Consider the following 19,102-nt stretch of genomic DNA (forward strand, 5'->3'; position numbering starts at 1 on the left):
CTGTTCCATTGTACTGTGTTGTGATGCAGCTCTTGTCACAGCTTTGACCCCTAGCTCATCTCTTCCAGTTCTTTGCGGGTGATGGAATCACTCTGTCCGCATAGGCCTGGATGGATGGTAGCTGCAGCTGTGGGAGCGTTTGTTCTTACAAGCCAGTGTTCAGAGCCCTGGTGCGGGCTGGCAGCAGGGTTTCGGAACTATGCAGACAGGGAGCTGCCTCCCACAATAGCCGCCTTCTCTTGACCAACCCGAAAGCCTTGTTGTATGGGTCAGTAAGCTGCACTCGCTCTTGGCAGACCCTGAGGTCTTCCTCGGGGGTGCTTTCTGGTGGCGGGGAGCCCCTGAAAGTGCCACAGTAAGCTGGAGGTGCCTTCCGGGACAGGAGCGCAGTGTGTGCCTGAGGGGGGCCCTGCAGCTTGGTCTTCTGTGCTCTGTCTTTGCAGCTCCTGAGTTGGGCTGCTCACACACCCAGCTGCCTGTCTGTATGGAGTGCCTGGAGGGTGTCTACCATGAGTCTGTTGCTAACACCACTAACCAGGAGAGCTGGCTGGCTGGGGAGAAGACACTAACCCTGTGAGTCTGACCTTGGCTAGCTAACCGTCCCTTAGGTGCCACCAGCAGCCTGCGCTCTCCTGCATTCTCTGCCAGGCTGGCTGCCTCTTCCCCTCAGTCTTGCCCCCTTTGCTTACTGGGTTCCTGCCTTTCCTCCTTCCATGGTGTGGGCAGGGTCTGCCTCCTTTGTCTTGGTTACTTTTCTGTTGCTGTGTTAAACACCATGGCCAAGGCAACTTAGAAAAGAAAGCGTTTAATGTGGCTTATGGGCTCTGAGGGTTAGAATCTATGATGACAGAGGAGGAGCACAGCTGAGGACTCCTCTCTTAATCCACAGCCTTGAGATAGAGAGACAGAAGCAGACTAAACACACAGAGACAGACACTAGGAATGACGGGAGTCATCTGTACACAGGCCTACCCCTAGTGGACAAGGCCACACACACCGCCTAATCCTCCACAAACAGTTTTACCAACTGAGGACTAAGTATTTGTAGATGGAGGTGGATCAGAAACTTCTGTATGCAAGTATTCAAATGTGTGAGTCTAAGGGGGCCAGTCTCGTTCATGGCCAGGAAAGACATGGCCCGCTGCAGGGCTCCCATCCCGGACACAGTCTTCCACAGAACAAATTGACGGGTATTTCCATCCTTTTCTGGGCTTTTAGGAACAAGGAGTTGGAGACTCTCCCTCAGTTACCATGCTGTTCCCATTTCTCTGCCTCAGAGTGAGGTGGAGGCAGGATAAGAATAGATATCCTTCCGGACCACAGATAGCTTTCCTGCCTTTGTCAAGAGGGTGAATGTGCATGGTTCCACCATTATTCTCATTCAGAACAGGAAGTTAGGTTATCTTTCTTTTCTTTCCTTTCCTTTGAGATGGGGTTTCACTGTGTAGCCCTGGCTGCCTTAGACTCACGGAGATCCGCCTGCCTCTGCCTCCCGAGTGCTGGGATTAAAGGCGTGGGCCATCACCAGCCAGCTAGGTTATCTTCTTGGTTGGGAGATTGAGGCTTACCTGGCCTAGCTCTGGAAACTTGGTCAGAGAGAGGGATAAACTGCTGCCAGATTCAGAGACCTGTGTGATGATGTAGTCCCCTGTAACCGTTGCTCTGGGAGGTGGAGTTTGGTCTCATGCATTTCCACCCAAGTGTCATGTGGACTTTAGCCTAGAACTGGGAGGGGCGCCTCAGCGAGACAGGGCAGGACCTGACTTTGCATTTTTAGGCCCTGGAGAGACCCTGGCCTTTACCGGGAGTTGGTGAGTGTTGCCTGGCACGGAGAGGCTGCTACCCTAGGCCCTTTCCTCCGCACTTGGAACCGAGAAGGGGCGTCTAACAATGCCGATGCCTTGTTCTCTCTGCTGACCTGACAGGTAGCTCTCTACGTAAACTGTCTCCAGGCTCTGAAGGTAAGGCTGACCTGGATGGACCCTTGAGACTTACAGGCCCTCCAGGAACTTTCTGTCCCTGTTGGCTGAGGGAGAAGGAAGGGCATGTGTGAGTGAATATGAGGGAGGTGCTTCCAGGCTCCCTAAGAAATTTAGTGGGGAGTTAGCCAGCTGAAGGGGGTTTGGACTTGGCTCTGACTAGAAAAGCAAAAAGGAAGGTTGGCCGGGACCACTGCTTTACACTTCTCTTTAGGAGAGGGCCTAGAGTAATGTCAAGTGCAGACCATGGATTTGGCACTCTGTTGGGGAGGGTTTGGTTTGCTTGGATCACCGTCAGTGTTTTTTCCCTTTGTTCCTGTCAAGGGTTTGCTGGGTGAGAGGCCAGGTGGATAGACAAGGTGTTTGTTCAGGTGGAACCAGGTGAGCTCTCACAGGTCAGCGGCCTCAGTTCTGAGGCTTCATGATTACTGTGGTTAGATGATCCTGTTCCTTTTGGGCCTTCAGAACCCTGTCAGTTTATTCAGCTTAGTGTAGGCAGGGGGCCAGGTGAAAGCTACAGACAGCTTATCCCAGGAGGGTGAGGTTGTACTTGCCAGAGGCATGCATAGCTTTTGGAGGGGCAGCGGGGCTGGTCTGGGCACAGACGGGCATCTTCTGCCCTAGTCATCAGCCCAGAGCAGCATCTTGCCCAGGCCCCACCCTGTGAGCTGCTGGCTGCTTGCCTGCCTGCCACGCGCCCAGGATTGCTGAAGGCTTTGCTCATGTACCTCAGAAACAGCTGCGTGCCGGAAACTGGGGGCTGAGGCAGATGAAAGGGAGTGGGGTGCAGTGAGGGACCCTGTGCTAAGGACTTCTCCCTTCACAGCAGGCCGAGTGGAGGATCTTCATGGACTGTATTGTGGGTCACTCATCATAGAGTTGATCCTTACAACATGCTGGTTTGTGTTTGGGGCTTTTCATGGAGGCAGAGCCTGGATTTCAGAGGCCATAGAACCATCTAGGTTTGTACGGCAAGCATGTTGTCTACCCATGATGTGCAGCTTGCCCAGGTTTCAGAGGTCAGAAACTCGATATCCCAAGGCATGTGGTGTAGGGAAGTTAAGGAATACTTTGTGCTGTGATTTGGGCTGATGGGGGCTTTCAGAAGGGCTGGTGTTTGTTTTATTACCTATTTATATCCTGCTAGGTTCCCAGGGAATTAAGGCTATACACATAGCTCAGCTGTCTCCTGAGTAGGGCTGGATTCTTTCATTTAGAAAGCAGTTGGGATTACTGACTTCTCTTAGAAGCATTATGAAGAAAAACTTTAAAGATTCTTGTTAGTGTGAGCCCCACCCTGATTCAAAAGGTCCGGTTCATTGACCCCTCAATGTCCCCCACTAACTTAGTTCATTCACAGCTGTGAGTGGATTATTAGCTTTCAAACTAATCTGAGGCTAAAGGTGGATAGTGGGGAGATGCTCTAGGTGGGTAGGATGCTGATGTGGGTCTGTGGACTTGTTCACACTGAGTACAGAATCTGGAGGAGGCTTCTGATACCGGAAGGGTGACGTGAGAAAAGACAAAGAACAGCGTCTATTGCTTCAGTCCTGTTCCCTCTTCTATAGCAGTGATGGGGTGGCGACCTCTGCGTCCTTGATAGGTAGAAAGCTGATGCTTGACCTTGCTGGGCCTTAGGCAGACCTCGGTAGAATGGCAGGAGGGAGTAGAAGAGCCCCGGGCTCTCGGGCTTTGTTCTGTTTGCTATTGTCCCTTGGGAACGTTTGCCGGGAGAAGAACAAGGATAGTAGTGTGAGTGAGTCAGGGGTCTGGAGGGTTCTCTTATCCCATCCATGTCAGAGCAGTGATCTCTAGAATCAGTAGCCCCTGGCCATGCCTGCTCAGAAAAGGCCACAGATAAGAAGAGTCCATCTCCTGGCTAGAGTGACTGACACTGGCCGGCCTGCTGGTCAGGTGCCTTGTTCTTATCTGTGTGCACTCTGCTCAGCTGCCCAGCCTGCACTGCAAACCCTCTCTGCATGCCGAGTCCCATTTCTAATGAAAGTAGACTTTGTTCTCTGGAGGCAGCTAATCGTGCCCCATGGGCTGTAATCAGGGAGAAGGTATTTAATACAGGGCAGGTGGCAACAGGCGGCCGCATTGACTGGCAGATTGCAACATGGCAATTAGCAAGCTATCACCCTCCTCCCCAGCAGATATGAGGTAGTCTCTCTTCTGAACTGACTTTGAGTAGTAAGAATGAATGCAGGAATGCAGCAGTATTGGGAGTGAAGGCCAGGTTAGCCAGGCTAGTGGGGGTGGGGGCCGAGGAGAAGCCCTTCTTCTCTTCCTGCTTCAGGGTGTTTGGGCGTCACCCACTGTAGGTCAGCAGGTTCATCCCAAGAGCCACAGCCCATGCTGGCTCAGCCAGGGTGCCACCTAGCTCCGTTAGTGTGGACCTGAATCGTGTGGCCTGGCCTCCTAAGGCCCAGGTAAGTTGGGAGTAGACTTCTTCCCTGCTCATTGCCAGAGCTTCCTCCAAAAGAGTCACCTTGGCAGCTGGAGGCCATAAGGCCCCACAGGCCCGCCTGGGCCGTGCTTGTTCACGGTGGCCCACCAGAGCTTGTCATCTCAGCACAGGGCAGGGTTGGGAATCTACCTCGGGCTGAGCTGTGGTCAGCGGAGGCTGCAGCTTTGATGTCTCCCAGCCTCTAGGCCACAAAACCCGCTGCTGTTCACTCTTCCCTGGTCTGTTCTCTGGTCCAGGACAGTGGGCTGCCAGGCCTGTTGTCTGTCCGTGCTGTCCCCTACAGGTTGGATCCAGGGCACTTAGTAGATTTTGGGAATTGAAGCAAAGGCCCAGGTGTCCCAACATGCCCTGGTATTTATGAACATGGGTCAGGGAGTGGTACAGACCTGCCATAGGTAGTAGGGTTGGGGAACCCGGAAGGTTCCGGAAGGTTCTCAGGTACATTGTCCCTACTTTCCTAGTCAGGGGTGTTCCCCTCCTTGTTGAAGGGTCTGATAGAGAAGTAACCCCACCTCCATCCTTAGAATCCCTATCTGCATCTACTATCTTTGTCCTTGTCACACCCAAATCACCCCCCAAACCAGCAAACCAGATTGCTGCTAGCCTCAGAGAAGCCTGAAAATAAACACACGCTCACAGCTGCAGCCAGGACTTACTGTCAGGGCAAGGCAGGGCAAGCTGTAGGATGTGGTGCCTCAATGAGACAGCTCTGCCCACAGATAGAATTACCACGCACCTGGGTGTCTCTGTCCTCCTGCCCACTGTCCTCGTAAGTGCCCTGGTGCCTAGAAGAGAGTGGGGGCCGTGGCCATTAAGTAAAGAGAAGGCTGAGGTTAGAGGAAAAAGCACTCAAGGAACCTGCAGAGTGAAGGGTTCCTCAGCCCTGGGGTAGGGAGGGACGGGACAGGCAGAGAAGGGAGAAGGCAGCTGCCAGCCCCTGGGAACTTTCCCATCATCCGAAGCTCCATCGCCTGTCTCCCTTGTAGACCGTGGCTCTGGGCCTACCTTGTTTTCCAGGCATATACACCCACACACGCACACCTTTGACTGTTAGGGCCTGGGAATCTACACTGGTTTGGAACTTTTCTGGACCCTTCCCTCAGGCTACAGGAGTCCCTACTCCAGGGTTCTCTGGAGGACGGCCACAGAAGACCTGTGGTTGTGTCTTGTTTGTTCCCCCTTACCCCAGGAATGTGGTGTCCTTTCTGGCCCTCCCAGATTCCTGTGCAGGGAGTCAGCCTGACAGCATGCTGCTTGTGCCCTGTGGGGACACGTTCTGCCTGCTGTCAAAGGGGCGGAGGCTGGCTGCTCGCTCTTTTGCTACTACACCAAGCTTCCCCCCAAACCCAGGCCAGGGACCTTATAGAAGAAGGAGACTACTGCTTCCCCGCCCTCCTTTGCCCCCACCCTGATGCCCCAGGCCCTGCTGGAATGTGACAGGAGTCATGGCCAGGGCATGTCCCAACAGTAAGAACACACGCTTTAGCTTTAGCCGTAAGGCCTCCTTCAGCCCCCAGCTCTGTTTGGGTTGATGGGGGTGGGAAGAGATTGTTTTTTAGCTCAGAAAGCCACCTAGGGTTACTATTTCCTCTGATGACTGTGGTGCCTGCTGCCCCCGTGCTGCCGCCCAGCTTATTACAGGTGCTTCTTGGAATTTCCAAGAAGCTGAGGGTACCTGGCAGGCAGGTCACTAGGCTCAACCATGTGCATAGGTGTAGAGCAGGCTTGCGGTAGGGAAGCATATTACCCAGGCACTTCAGTGTGCCAGAGCAGCCCTGAGCTCGGAAACACGGGTCTCCACTCCCCAGACTCGGCTAAGTTTCTATATTCCTTTGAATGTGAGTGAGTGAGTGTGTGTGAGTGTGTGCGTGTGCACATGTGCGTAGGTGTGTGCGCGCGTGAGCGTATGTGCGCTCGCGCGTGAGTGTGCACACGCGTGTGTGAGCGTATGTGTGTGAGAGTGCACGTGTGCGTATGCGCGTGCACGCGCGTGTGTGAGTGTGTGCGCGCGCGTGTGTGCATATGTGTGCGTATATGTGTGGGCGCACGCGCAGGTCAGAGGACCACCCCGGGAGTCACTTCTCTCCTTCCACCACTGCCGTCCTGCTCCTCTGCTGACCTTTGGAAGTCTCATGTGCAATCGGTGTTCCCCAAATTCCTCAGCTGTTTATAGGCTGGGAGAAGCCTGGGAGATGAGCAGGACAATTGGGAGGTAGGAATAAGAATGGTACCAGATGCCAGGCCGTGGTGGCGCACGCCTTTAATCCCAGCACTTGGGAGGCAGAGGTTGGCAGATCTCTGAGTTTGAGGCCAGCCTGGTCCACAGAGTGAGTTCCAGGCCAGCAAGAGCTGTTACACAGAGAAACCCTGTCTTGACACCTCGAAAGACAAAAAAAGGTGCCAGACCTGCCAGGCATTGATGGTGCACACTTTTAATCCTAGAATTCAGAAGGCAGAGGCGGGCAGATCTCTGAGTTAGAGGCCAGCCTCATCTAGAGAGTGAGTTCCAGGACAGCCAGGACTACACAGAGAAACCCTGTCTCAATACAAAACAGAAAAAAGAATAGTAGCAGACCTATCCCAGGATGGGCATGCGGCAAGTTGAGACAGTGGACACTATATAGGTACAAATGTTTCTGGAGAAAGGCAGGATGGGTATGCGGCAAGTTGAGACAGTGAACACCATATAGATACAAATGTTTCTGGAGAAAGGCAGGTAGTCCATACTGTAGTTGTTTCTTTTTTGGGTTGGTTTCATTGTGTAACAGATGCCACTGTCAGTCTAATCCCTCCTACCTGCGTCCCTCTAACCTTCCTGTCCCACAGTCTCCTGCTTGCCGCTCTCTGGGAGCCTTCCAGGTCACAGACTGGGCAGGCGGTGGCTGACACCTGGTGTCCACTTTCTCCCCTTCTCTGGTTTCAGGAACTCTTGGCTAGAGGAAGTGGAGGGGCTGTGGGATGTGGAGAGCAGGAAGCTAAGCCCGGGACAGCAGGACAAAGAGCTGCCGACAAACAGACGGTATGTGCTCATGAGGCCCGCCTCCCCACTTGGTTCTGGGAGGCTGGCAGGTGAGGTGTGGGTAGGTGCTCTCTCTTAGTGGGAACTAGTAAAGAGAAGATGTTTTGGGCCAGCTGGGTTTGGCCTTTGTTGGCAGTGTTCAGAGAGTGTCCTCAGCTTGGAGACATTCATCCAGGAGCCGGGGTCGGGTCAGTATCCTCAGACTTTCAAGGTTTGTTCATAATTTATGGAAACCAAGCCTGTATTTAACATTACCTAAGTGCTGGGCACTGTTTTTATTGTAAACAATCTCACTATATAGCCCAGGCTGGCATCAAATTTAGGACCTTCTTGCCTTCTTCCTCCCCAGTACTCGGGATTACAAATGTGTATCGATGGCTATGTCTCTGCTTATTGAGGCAGGATTCCAGCATGTAGTTCTGACTGGTCTGAAACTCGCTATGGACAGACCAGGCCTCAAGCTCACAGAGGTCCACCTGCCTCTGCCCCGAGTGCTTTGATCAAAAGTGTGGGCCACCACGCAGCCTGAGCAGACACTGTTTTTTTGTTTTGTTTTGTTTTGTTTTCATGGCACCTGATGCTGCTGTTAGCTTCACTTTACAGAGTTGAGGAGAATTTGCTTGTGCAGTTCTCTGTGGCCACAAGTAATGGGCTGCTCTTGAGGTTCCCTACCCCACTCTCAGAGCAAGGCCTGCTCACATTGGGGCCTGTTCTCTGTTGGATTCTTGACCTCATCTCCAGCACCAAAGTGTAGCCAGCCCTTCTAATGACCCAGCTGTGGCTCAGGCCTGCCTGCCTGTGTGGTGCCGTCTGCGTATACCCTCTCACTGTCTTCTTAAAATTCTTAGCTTGGAGTTTGTCTTCCGTCCATTTAGTGTGTGTGTGTGTGTGTGTGTGTGTCTGACAGTGGTTGGACAAGTGTGCGTGTGCCACAGCTATAGCGGTGAGAGATGGCTTGTCAGGAGCAGTGAGGGCCTTTACCCACTGAGCCATCTTGCTGGCCCTAAAAATTGTCTTACCCACATCTTTTGAGCCTGTGTCTTCCTGGCTTCTCTTGGCAGGTAGACAAGCCTGCACCTTCCAGAATGACCAGTGCTGCCCCTGCTAAGAAACCTTACCGGAAGGCACCTCCAGAGCATCGAGAGCTGCGCCTGGAAATCCCTGTGACCCAGCTTGAGCAAGAGGTAAGCCAGACTGGTGTCTGGCCCCGGCTGGTAAAAATGCTGTCAGCTGGCTTCTCAGACCTGAGATGCTAGTCATGGGTTAAGGCGAAAGAATCACATTGCGGGTACCACTGTGCCAGCCCCAGTGAGGCTGTCTGTCTGTATTCATGTCCCAGGGAGCCGTATCTTTGAGCTCAGCAGAACTGGCCCCATTTACTGCAGTTACCTCTGTAAGAGCCAGCCCATTGGACTGTCCGGTCCCTGGCTGTGGGGAGCTGGACTCCAGGCCTCTGTGGTGGAGCCTAAGGAGGTGGCACCCCAGCCGCTTGCTACCACAGAGGCTGTTCTCCATTGTCACTCGCAAGTCCCACCCTTCCCCAGATACCTTGATAACTTCGTACTTTCTACCATAGGAGGTCTGTGGTCAACTGCCAGACGCTTGAGTCTGGCTCTCTTCCCTCATTCTAGGGAGCACGGGTGGTTGACCCAGCTTGTTGTTGTGTGTCCCCCATCATCGTCCCCCCCCCCCCCACAAGATCCAGTCTCAGATGCTGAGCATCAGGTGTGTGTGTCATGGCCTCCTGTGGACAGTTGAGGGAGTAAAGGCCATGGTTTGTTCGTTGTAGCTCAAGGAACAGTGGACAAAACTTAACCATTTTTATGCATTTTGCTTGGGGCCCTGGTTTATAGATGAAGGAACTAAGATTAAGTGAGCTGAAGCCTTCACCAGTATGCTGAGTAGGGTCAAATCCAGTTGTCAGGCTGGAGCCCATGATCCGAGCTATTTGCTTCATTGGCTTGCTCATGGCCTGCACTTCTAAAGTGTCCCTTCTGCATAGCTTGGGCCTGCTCTGCTTGTCTGAGTTCCGGTGCTTGGGCCATGACCATTGCAGGAGCTTAGGAAAGTTGGGGCAGGGGTTTCAAAGCAAAACACAAAATGGTTTGGTGGTGTGTACGTATATTGGAAGATGGAGGCAGTACGATCCGGAGTTCATGTTACCTTCAGTTACTTAGTTTGTTCAGCCTAGATTGTATAAACAAACCCTCAGCAACCAAAAGCCCCGTAGCATTCCGTTTCCCCACCTCCAAAGGTCCTGCTTCTGTCCATCTTCCTCTGTAGGGAACTGGGAGGGCTCTTTCAACATTCACAACTTTCATGGTTTGCCTTCACTTCTCACTTGTCTGGAAAGTATGTGCCATGCTCATGAGGAGTTTGGTGGACACCTGAGAGGTGCTCTCTTCTCGGGGAGAGATGGCATGGGTACCTGGTCCCCTTTGAAGATGGCTTTAGGATTAAGGGTAGATATCGGAAGAGGTGCTAGAATTTTCTGGTTGGCATGGGAGAGGATATAGTAAGCTTATCCAGACATCAGTGGGTTTCGTTTATCTCTAGACCCCCCCCCCCCCCCCCCGCTTGCTCTCTTCTGTGACGTAGACCTTTCCAGGGAGCCAACCGGGAGGTCAGCGGCTGGGGTTGAGACTCAGGCTTTTTCTCTTTTTTTGACCAGGACTCCCTGACTGACGCAGAGAGGATGAAGTGAGTACTGGTTGCCCGTCATTGTTTTGTGCACTGTGCGCTTTTCCGCTCCCCGCTTTCGGCTTCTGGTACTTCTGACATTGATTGGGGCACAATGTTGTGACCTGTGGTTAGCTGTTCATGCTCAAGAACCATAGATTTAAATTACAAAACAAATAAAAATCACAGAAAAAAATGTTAGTTTTAAGTAAGTTCATGATTTTTGTGTTGGGCGACTACGCATGCTCGGCAGAAGTAAAGGTTGAATGGGGTGTAGGGCTCAGTGTTGTAAGGGTTTTCCTCGATCTGTGGGCTGACCTTCCCTTTCGAACTGGCTCTGGCGAGTGAGCCACCTGTGCCAGCTGCCTCTTAAAGCCTTTCTGTCAGCACTTGAGGCCTCCTGGGGGAGCAGTGCTGGTCTGCATTCCCAAGACATTAATAAAGGGGAGGCCTGATTGTTAGGTGGGGAAGGAAGCTGGAGTGTGAGCAGAGGCAGGTTGGGAGCTATGACCTTTCTTTCTGACCTAGTATTCTTCTGTATTGGGTGGGGCAGAGTGGGATGTTTTACACCGTTCTCTGCCTCCGCTCCATCCCACCTCCATCCTAGGCCTTCCTTGAAGCAGAGGGCCGTATAGAAAATGTCTCCCCAGCTAGACCAAAGCTAAAGAGATCCACTTGCCTGTCCTCTCCTTGCCTAGTCCTGTCTGGTGCTCCAGGGTCAGCTGTCTCTGATGGCTCCTTGTCCCCCTACCCCAGACTTTTGCAGCAGGAGAATGAAGAGCTTCGCCGACGCCTGGCCTCGGCCACCAGACGCACTGAGGCCTTGGAGCGGGAGCTGGAGATAGGGCATGAGTGCCTGGAACAGGAGTTAGGCCAGAGCCGTGAGGAGCTGGACACATTTAAAGACAAATTCCGCAGGTGTGGGGGAGGGCCCGGTGTCTCCCATTCTTGGGGGTTGTATCTGGAAGAGCCCAGAGACTCTCCCAGACTCCCGTGGAGAGGGCTGGTAGGGCCTAACGAACAGGATCTTCAACAGGGCTCTTTGCCTTATACTGTTCTGCAGGCTGCAGAACAGCTACACAGCTTCCCAGCGGACCAACCAGGAGCTCGAGGACAAGCTGCACACACTGGTACTGTGCTGGGATGGGCTTGGCTGGCACTGTGCTACAGCATAGCAGTGGGCCAGGACTTGCCAGGGGACGCCGGTCACCCCGGGGCTTGGGGGGGTGGGCGGGGCAGTGCTGGGGGGCTCTGCTGTGCCTGGCGGGACTGTCTTCGCTCACACTGTTTCTCTTCTCTCTTGGTCCCCCTCATGCTGCCACCGCTGCTGCTGCATTCTCCTATCAGGCCTCTCTTAGCCACAGCTGGATTTTTGCAGTTGCGTCTGAGTTTGTGTGTTTCCCCCTGGTCCTGATCTCCTTGGTCCATATCAGGGATCGTAGGGTCCAGGGCGTTTCCCTCTGCCTCGAGCATATCCACCCTTCCCCGGCACTGTGAGCCCACTGTAGACAGTGTCCCCACCTGGGGGAAGAGCTAGGGCTGGGACTCCGCTCATGGCTCTGGTAGAGGTGCTGGTTGATAGCAGCCCTCAGAGCTTTCCCAGCTGACGTGGCAGCAAGCCCCAGCCGCAGGCCCACATTAAGAGCTGAAGACCAGAAGGTACAGCTCCCTCTGCCCATCCAGCTAATCTCACCCGTCCGGGCCCCACTCCTAGCTGACCCTAGGCTTTAGTCCCTGGCTGAGCTTCTGCCTCTGGGACGTTAGTCCTTTGCCTGGTGCCTAGAGTCCCGTGAGCTCCCTCAAAGGATGCTAGTCTCTTAGACTGCCTCTGCCCTGGGTTCCCATGGCACCAGGCCCTTCTCAGACAGCCCCCTCTCGTGAGCAGCCTGCAGAGCAGAGGAAATGCCGAGGAGTCTCCTTCTGTCTGTCGTCATTTGTCTGCTGTCTGCATTGGCTGCCCCAGCACCTGTGGAGGTGGTGGAGGGGGAGGGCTGGCTGGGGCCTGGGCTGGCTTTACCACAAGTCTGTGATTCAGATCAAGAAGGCTGAGATGGACAGAAAGACGCTGGACTGGGAGATTGTGGAGCTGACCAACAAGCTGCTGGATGCCAGGAACACTATCAATAAGCTGGAGGAGCTCAATGTATGTGCCCGCCCTCAGCGCGGCTGCCTCTTAGACCCTGGGGTCGGGGGGCTGGGCTCTAAGCAGGTCTCTGTCTCCAGGAGCGGTACCGACTGGACTGCAACTTGGCTGTGCAGCTGCTCAAGTGCAACAAATCCCACTTCCGGAAGCACAAATTTGCAGATGTGAGTGACACCTGCAGCAGCACCCTCGCCACTCAGGACTACCCAGCTTCTGCATCTCCGCCTTCCTGCTTCCTCCTAGTCCCCTTTCCACTCCTTCCTTTGCCCCGGGTTGTGCTTGGAGCTGTTTAACTGTTGAGGTTCTGGGCGCCGCTGAGGGCCTGTTACTAGTGTTGGAGCTGGCTCCTGTTAGTGTTTCTGTAAGGTACTCTTCAGTCTGCGGAGCCTATAGAGGAAGAAAGGGTGGCCAGAGCCATTAGCCATGGTATTAAGAAAGGCCATCTGATCCCATCCCTCGTAGGATCAGAGCCTGTGCCTCCAAGCCTCCAACCCAAGGCTGAGTTGGCCTGCAGAACTAGAGGTATTTGCAGGTCTGTAATGAGGGCAGCTCTCTGAGTCTGGTTTTAGTGCAGGCCGCCTGAGACAGAGGAGATAGGTTTCAGTGCACACAGGTCTTAGCAGTAGAGCTGACCAACTTCATGTTCAGTACCAGGTTGTGTACAAGCTTTAAGCTGAGTGCATGGGGCTGTCTAGGACACAGTGGCGGCTGCTGTTTGTCTTCGCCAGGAGCCATTCATCTCTTCCTTCTTTTATTCTAGCTACCCTGTGAGCTACAGGACATGGTTAGGAAACATCTGCGTGGTGGTCAAGAGGCTGCCAGCCCCAGCCCTCCTTCCAGCCTGGCCGCAGGGGCTGTGGTGCCCACATCAGTCATCGCTCGGGTGTTGGAGAAACCGGAGTGTCTGCTGCTCAATTCAGCCCAGTCAGCCAGTGCTGGACGCCCCTTGGCTGAGGATGCATTCGTGCATGTGGACATGAGTGGGGATGCTCCAGGTGACTCAGCCAGCCCCCCAGGCCCTGGCAGTCCCTCTCCACAACGCAATGGGGACTGCTGCCCTGTGAGTACTGCAGGATGCTCCCCAGAGGAGGAGCTGCCCCTGCCAGCCTTTGAGAAGTTGAGTCCCTACCCTACCCCATCTCCGCCTCATCCATTGTATCCTGGCCGGAAGGTAATAGAGTTTTCTGAGGATAAGATTCGAATCCCTCGCAATAGCCCCCTACCCAACTGTACTTACGCCACTCGCCAGGCCATCTCCCTGAGCCTGGTGGAGGAGGGCAATGAGCGGGTCCACCGCAGCCCAGTGCCTAGCAACCCTGCCTCAGCCCAAGGCTCACCCCACCACCAGCCTAGTCCAGCCCCCGCAGCGCTCAGTGCCCCAGCTAGCTCTGCCAGCTCTGAGGAGGACCTGCTGGCCAGCTGGCAGCGTGCCTTTGTGGACCGCACCCCGCCTCCTGCTGCTGTGGCCCAGCGCACAGCCTTTGGACGAGATGCTGTCCCTGAGCTACAGCTCCACTTCTCCCCCAGCCACTCTGAGGCCCTGCCTCCTTCCCCGCACCATGAGAGTGGACTTCTACCAACAGAGCCTGACTCTGGCTTTCCCAGGGAAGAGGAAGAGGAAGTGCTGAACCTGCCTGTCAGCCCCGAGGAAGAGCGCCAGAGCCTGCTGCCTGCTCATGAGGGCACAGAGGAAGGACCCAGTGCTTCCCATGTTGATGGCAGGGCCTGGCCACTCCCCAGTTCCAGTCGCCCCCAGCGCAGCCCCAAGAGAATGGGAGTACACCACCTGCTCCGCAAGGACAGCCTAACGCAGGCGCAGGAACAGGGAACCCTACTCAGCTGAGCCCACCTGCCTTCCTGATATCACCCGTCCTGAACCCTGCTCAGACCCGGGGGGCCGTTTCCTATGCGAGTGGGGTCCACACCAAACCTTGCAGCTGCTTTGGCACTGACTGGCTTTTTTCTTTTCCTCTTGAAATGCTTATTCTCCAAAGGTAGTAAGTCATTTGAGTGCCGGGCTCTGTCCTCCAGTCAGTCAGTCCAGGTGTGATCATGGGGAAAGGCCCGGTTTGCCAGTGTTCATATCCCATTCATTGATGCTACTGACCCGATTACTCTTTTTCCTCTGCACGAGCTACTCTTAGGCCTGGCCCAGCTGGCCTAGGGACAAGGGTGGACTTACTCAGGCAAGGCTCCCCTCAGCTGTTCCCATCCTCCTCTCCAGAGGATGGGACTTCAGGGGCCTCAGGCTAGGCTCCAGGTGAGGCCTGGCCCCCTCTTAACCTTGGCTCTAGACTGTTACTCCCAGATTTGGGGAATTTTCACATTAATGACTTTTAATATCAAATAAAACTTATTTTACAGGTATGGCTTAGTTTGCCTTAATGACTTTCTCCTTCCCACTGTAATCCCCATTCTTGTTTTTATTTTTGAGATGGCATCTCATCTAGACCAGGCTGACCTAGAACTCACTTGCCTTTGCCTCCAGAGTGCTGGGATTAAAGGTGTGCACCCCATGCCTAGCTAACATTTCTAAGTGTGTGTGTGTGTGTGCGCGCGCATGCAGGTGTCCACACCTGCTGAACCCCTCTCCAGCACATAAGTATTTCTAGTCCAACTTTTCCTGGTCTTTGTCAGAGACTTCCCTTTAGCCCATTCTGCCTGGCTTCCCTTGGCCCAAGGCATGGGGACAGGATGCTCAGGCAATGGCAGGGGTAATAACAAGCTTCCCAACAGGAGGAGGGTGACGTTCAGCCCAGCCCCTCGCTCTAGTTATCTTCAGATGTCTGAGCTCCCAGGACCCCTAGGTCGACCAAGGCTGACCTTTTAGAGTCAGAGCTGTGGGATGATAATCCTAGTACCTATGAGTGACACTGCCAGTCCCTCCCATTGGTCATCCCCCAGTGACTACAGCTCCGAGTCAGGTTGTGGAGTTTATAAAATCTGTTCCGAGCCAGCGGGTTGCAGCCAGAGCTGCCAACAAGTTCAAAGTTAGTACCCTGGGTTCAAGTGCCCCCAACCCCCAAGGCTGTTGCCAGCGACAATTGCAGAGTCTCCCACCACTATCAGGAGCTGCCAGAGCCCCAGCCAGGACCTTTCCCTGCCATACGGAGGAAGGCAGTGGGGACAGACACAGGCAAATGCAGTGACGCCCAGAAGCCCAAGTGGAGAGTCACATCTCGGTCTCAGCCAACAGACTGTCCCCTAGTCCTGATGTCATCAGCACCATCTGAGAGCTGGGATCTGTGGAAGGGCAGAAGGATGTTCAGCCACCGCTCATTGCTAGTGAGCCTCACAAATAGATGAGAGTCATGGCCTGGCTTCCCAGCACCGCCCCCTTGTTCCAAATCTTCCACATCAAGCTCTCATCCATTCTCCAGGTTCTTACCGCTGGGGCACATCCAGGAACTGCCACCCCGCTGGGGGGCAGCAGGCTCCCGCCCTCTTCCCCATTCCTGGGTGTCCACAGCCCCTCCTGCCACCTCTTCCTCTTCCTCCCCCTCAGAGAGGAGGTCACAGATCTGCTGCTGCAGCTCTGGGCTAATGCTGTTCTCAGCCAACACCAGGCTCCGCAAAGCCGTTGGGTAATTTTCTACCATGTCCAGCAGGGTCTGGGGAAAGGAGAGAAGAGCACAGAAAAATAGACACAAGAGAGTTGGCTCAGTGGCTAAGAGCACTGGCTGCTCTTCCTAAGGACGGGGGTTCAATCCCCAGCACCCATGTGGCTGTTCGCCACCATCTGTAACTCCAGTTGCAGGGATCTGACACCACCTTCTGGCCTCCAAGGGCATCACAGATATGTGGGAAAAAACAGTTGGTTCACGTAAAATAATAAATGTTAATTTATAAAATTAAAAGCACGAACATAATTTAGGTAGCCCTTGGATCCAACCAGGCCAGACCTTGGGTCTGTCCCCAGACACGGTGTGACCATCTCTGGCTTCTCACCTGAGCGGACTGGTTTGTGAGCCCTGTGCCCTCCAAGTCTAGGACTTCCAGGGTACGGCTCGAGGCCACAGCTACAGCCAGCATCCCTGCCACATGGTCACCTGAAAAGACAGCACCACTTCTCAGCCATCTGGGAAAGCAGAGGTCATCAGTCATCAGTCCTAGTCAGGACCTCAATGCCTGCCAGGAGACACATGGAGCAAGTCAGACCCATGGGTGCTAACTGAGGCTTAAACCTAGCTGTCCTTTACAAGACCCCTGGGAGTTCTCATTTCTCTTCCTTCCCCTGGGGGAGGGCGGGGTTACTATGGCAACCGGTGGGCTGAGGTTTTTGGATAGGAAAGGAGCAGTGGAAATTGAGGGGAATGATTTTAAGCTCACCCAGGGGGTTGTAGTCCAGGTTGAGGACGCGGACTTGGGAGCTGTGGGCCACAGCAATGGCGAGGCGGCTCCAGCCCTTAGGGGTGATGCCAGGGTTGGCACTCAGTGTTAGTTCCTTCAAACCTAGGCGGCAGCATTAGTGAGAATCCAGACCCTTCTCCAGTCCCTTCTCTACACGGGCTGAGCCTAATGGCTAGAAGCCACCTTGTCCCCAACTACAGTAATCTGGAGCAATTAGGGAGCTACTCACTCCTCCCCTGTCTGGGTCCCTGAGCTTCTCCCTTCCTGAGAAGGGTAAAAAGACATTCTTACTGCACCCTGCCCCCATCTTTCAGCACTGGGCCACACCCCCTTCTCTCTGTTATCAGTCACACTAGCTCATGCACTCAGTAGGGTCCTGCTCACCAGACTTGGCTCCATCTGGAGGGAGGAGGCCACAGATGAGGTTGATGGCTTCATCACCCAGCATGCAGTCCCCCAGGTCAAGAGCCACAAGAGCAGGATGGAGAGCCAGGGCTGGGTTCAGCAAAGCCAGTCCAGCATCTGTCAGTGGGCTCCCGTGCAGGCTAAAGGTTGAGATGAAATTAATCATGAATCGCCAGTCCTATCTGTTTGGGAAAGGTGCCCCTCCCCGAGACAAAAATGGGAAGGAATGATGGAAATTCTAGATTTGAACGATGGAAAGGGAATTTGTCGTCCCCCCCACCTCGGGGTAGGAACTGGTAATGAGAACATTGCGCAGTGAGGGGTGTGTGGATAGTGTACTGGGGAGTCAGCACACACGCTCAAGGGCCTCTGCGATCCTTCACTGGGTAGGGCTGGACAGGCTGAGCTGTAGTCTCCATGGGAGGTGACCCCTCTTCAGAAAAGAGGGGCTTCACAATGAAGTAACTGGGGGTGAGGTGGGGAGGAAAAGGCATTTCCTACCAGGAAGGGCTAGGCATCCCAACTCTCCTGCGGGTCTGAATGTGAAGCAAAGTCTAGAAACGATCCATGTTTCTGGGAGGGTGTGGTGGACCCAGAAGAAAGATGAGGCGTGCATTAGAGGTTGCGAAGGCGGGACGGTGGGTAAACAGGGTCTGGAAGGTGGTAGGGGGTGTAGTGGCCGGGACCCCTTTGCGAGGGGACACACTCACAAGAGGGACTGGATGGAGCGGTTGGTCCGTAGCGCTTCCGCCAGCTGCTTGATGCGGCTGGGGCTGGACACGACGCCCAGGTTAAGGTTGAGCTGCGCCAGGGACGTGGCTCCAGCTAGGGCCCGGCAGATGCGGCCGAAGTCGCGGTCGCACAGGCGACAGCCGCGCAGCGACAGCAGGCGCACCGCGTTGTCGCGCAGGCCGCGGCAGATGTCCCGCACCTCAGCGCCTGACAGTGGCTCCCCCGAAATCTGGATGGAGCTGGGCAGCATGATCCCACGACTGGGCCCGGGGGCTGGCGCCGGTGTCCCGGCCTGGGCAGAAGTTGGCCCCGCTGCTGCCGGGGGCGGGGCGGGGACTAAGGTCGCGGCCTCGGTCTGGGTTGTAGCCGGAGCGGGGGCGGAGGCGGAGGCGGTAGAGGCTGCGGCGGAGCCGAGGCAACAGCGGCTGGGGCAGCGACGAAGCGCGCCCGGTCCGCGGCGGGAGCGAAAGCAGGCGCGGGCCCGGGATGCGGAGGCGCCGAGGAGGAGCGGCGCGGGCGCGGGCGCGGGCCGGGGACGGGGACGGAGCCGCAGCGGCCCCGCGCCGGGGCTCCCACGCCGCCTTGGAGGCCGCGCCCGCTCTGCGGGCCCCGGGGCCCGGCGGCACGGCTCGCGGGGACAGCCGGGGCGGGATGCAGCTCAGCTTCAGCTGCTGCGCCGGAGCAGGCGGCGAGTTCCTATGGCAACGGTTGCGTCACTGGCTCTCGCCCCGCCCCCCCGCCCGGCATGGACCACGCGGCCAGCGCGCGATGCGTGTCTTAGGGCGATGGACTAGGACCCGAGGGCCTGACTGCGTGAACAGAAGGTGGAAGGGTGCAGCCTCACGTGGGCAGGGTGGAGGCAAGTCACGCTGAGATTAGCCTTTGATGCCATTTCGGCTTCTTTTGCTTATTCTCCGGTGCTTCTTCATTCTTAAGGTCTGAATCCCCAGATTGCGCGCCTTTGCCAAGACCCTGGACAATCAATTAGTCCAGTTTAGAAGTCCCTAGTCCCTTTAATCCATGCCCCGCCCCGCCCCCATGTCCCAGTGACGCGAGGCGTAGCCTGCGTGGGGATTCCTGTCCACTGGGTCTTCCCGGTCAATGTGGCTGCGCCGGACAGAATCCCTAGGGTAGGGCAGGTGACCCTACCTGGAAGACGTTTTAACATCCAGGATGGGAATCGGGATGGGGTGTAAAGTAGCTGGAGCAGTGAAGCCGAATTTTATCCCTGATTGCAATGGGTATTTGATTTGTGCAGCAGGGTAGTGTAATAGGAAGAGTCATTTTTTTTTTCTTTTAAAAAAGTGAGCTAGGCATAGTGGCTC

At 55.0% G+C, this 19,102-nt stretch overlaps 2 protein-coding genes across 3 annotated transcripts in view; one reads left to right on the forward strand and one right to left on the reverse strand.

The window, feature by feature from the left end:
- Positions 1 to 14,657, forward strand: part of Tjap1 (tight junction associated protein 1) — a 24,755-nt gene extending 10,098 nt beyond the window's left edge. Inside the window, exons 2-9 of one of the 2 annotated variants that reach the window (XM_051204334.1) lie at positions 7,373 to 7,468; positions 8,530 to 8,652; positions 10,140 to 10,168; positions 10,904 to 11,065; positions 11,211 to 11,277; positions 12,183 to 12,290; positions 12,371 to 12,454; positions 13,051 to 14,657. In XM_051204334.1, coding sequence (XP_051060291.1) covers positions 8,554 to 8,652; positions 10,140 to 10,168; positions 10,904 to 11,065; positions 11,211 to 11,277; positions 12,183 to 12,290; positions 12,371 to 12,454; positions 13,051 to 14,133 — 1,632 coding nt within the window. In that variant the 5' untranslated portion in view covers positions 7,373 to 7,468; positions 8,530 to 8,553 and the 3' untranslated portion in view covers positions 14,134 to 14,657. The remainder of the gene's footprint in view (positions 1 to 7,372; positions 7,469 to 8,529; positions 8,653 to 10,139; positions 10,169 to 10,903; positions 11,066 to 11,210; positions 11,278 to 12,182; positions 12,291 to 12,370; positions 12,455 to 13,050) is intronic. The other variant, XM_051204333.1, reaches the window with a different exon arrangement.
- A 553-nt stretch (positions 14,658 to 15,210) lies between these two features.
- Positions 15,211 to 18,060, reverse strand: Lrrc73 (leucine rich repeat containing 73). The gene is made up of 6 exons (XM_051204528.1): positions 17,756 to 18,060; positions 17,025 to 17,185; positions 16,620 to 16,742; positions 16,239 to 16,339; positions 15,679 to 15,901; positions 15,211 to 15,533 (listed from the first exon to the last, which is right to left on the reverse strand). Exons 1-6 carry the CDS (start codon positions 18,025 to 18,027, stop codon positions 15,463 to 15,465), a joined length of 951 nt encoding a protein of 316 aa, XP_051060485.1. The 5' UTR covers positions 18,028 to 18,060; the 3' UTR covers positions 15,211 to 15,462.
- Between the last annotated feature and the right edge of the window lie 1,042 nt (positions 18,061 to 19,102).

This window comes from Phodopus roborovskii, unplaced genomic scaffold (genome assembly GCF_943737965.1).
Source record: "Phodopus roborovskii unplaced genomic scaffold, PHOROB, whole genome shotgun sequence".
Lineage (NCBI taxonomy): Eukaryota > Metazoa > Chordata > Mammalia > Rodentia > Cricetidae > Phodopus > Phodopus roborovskii.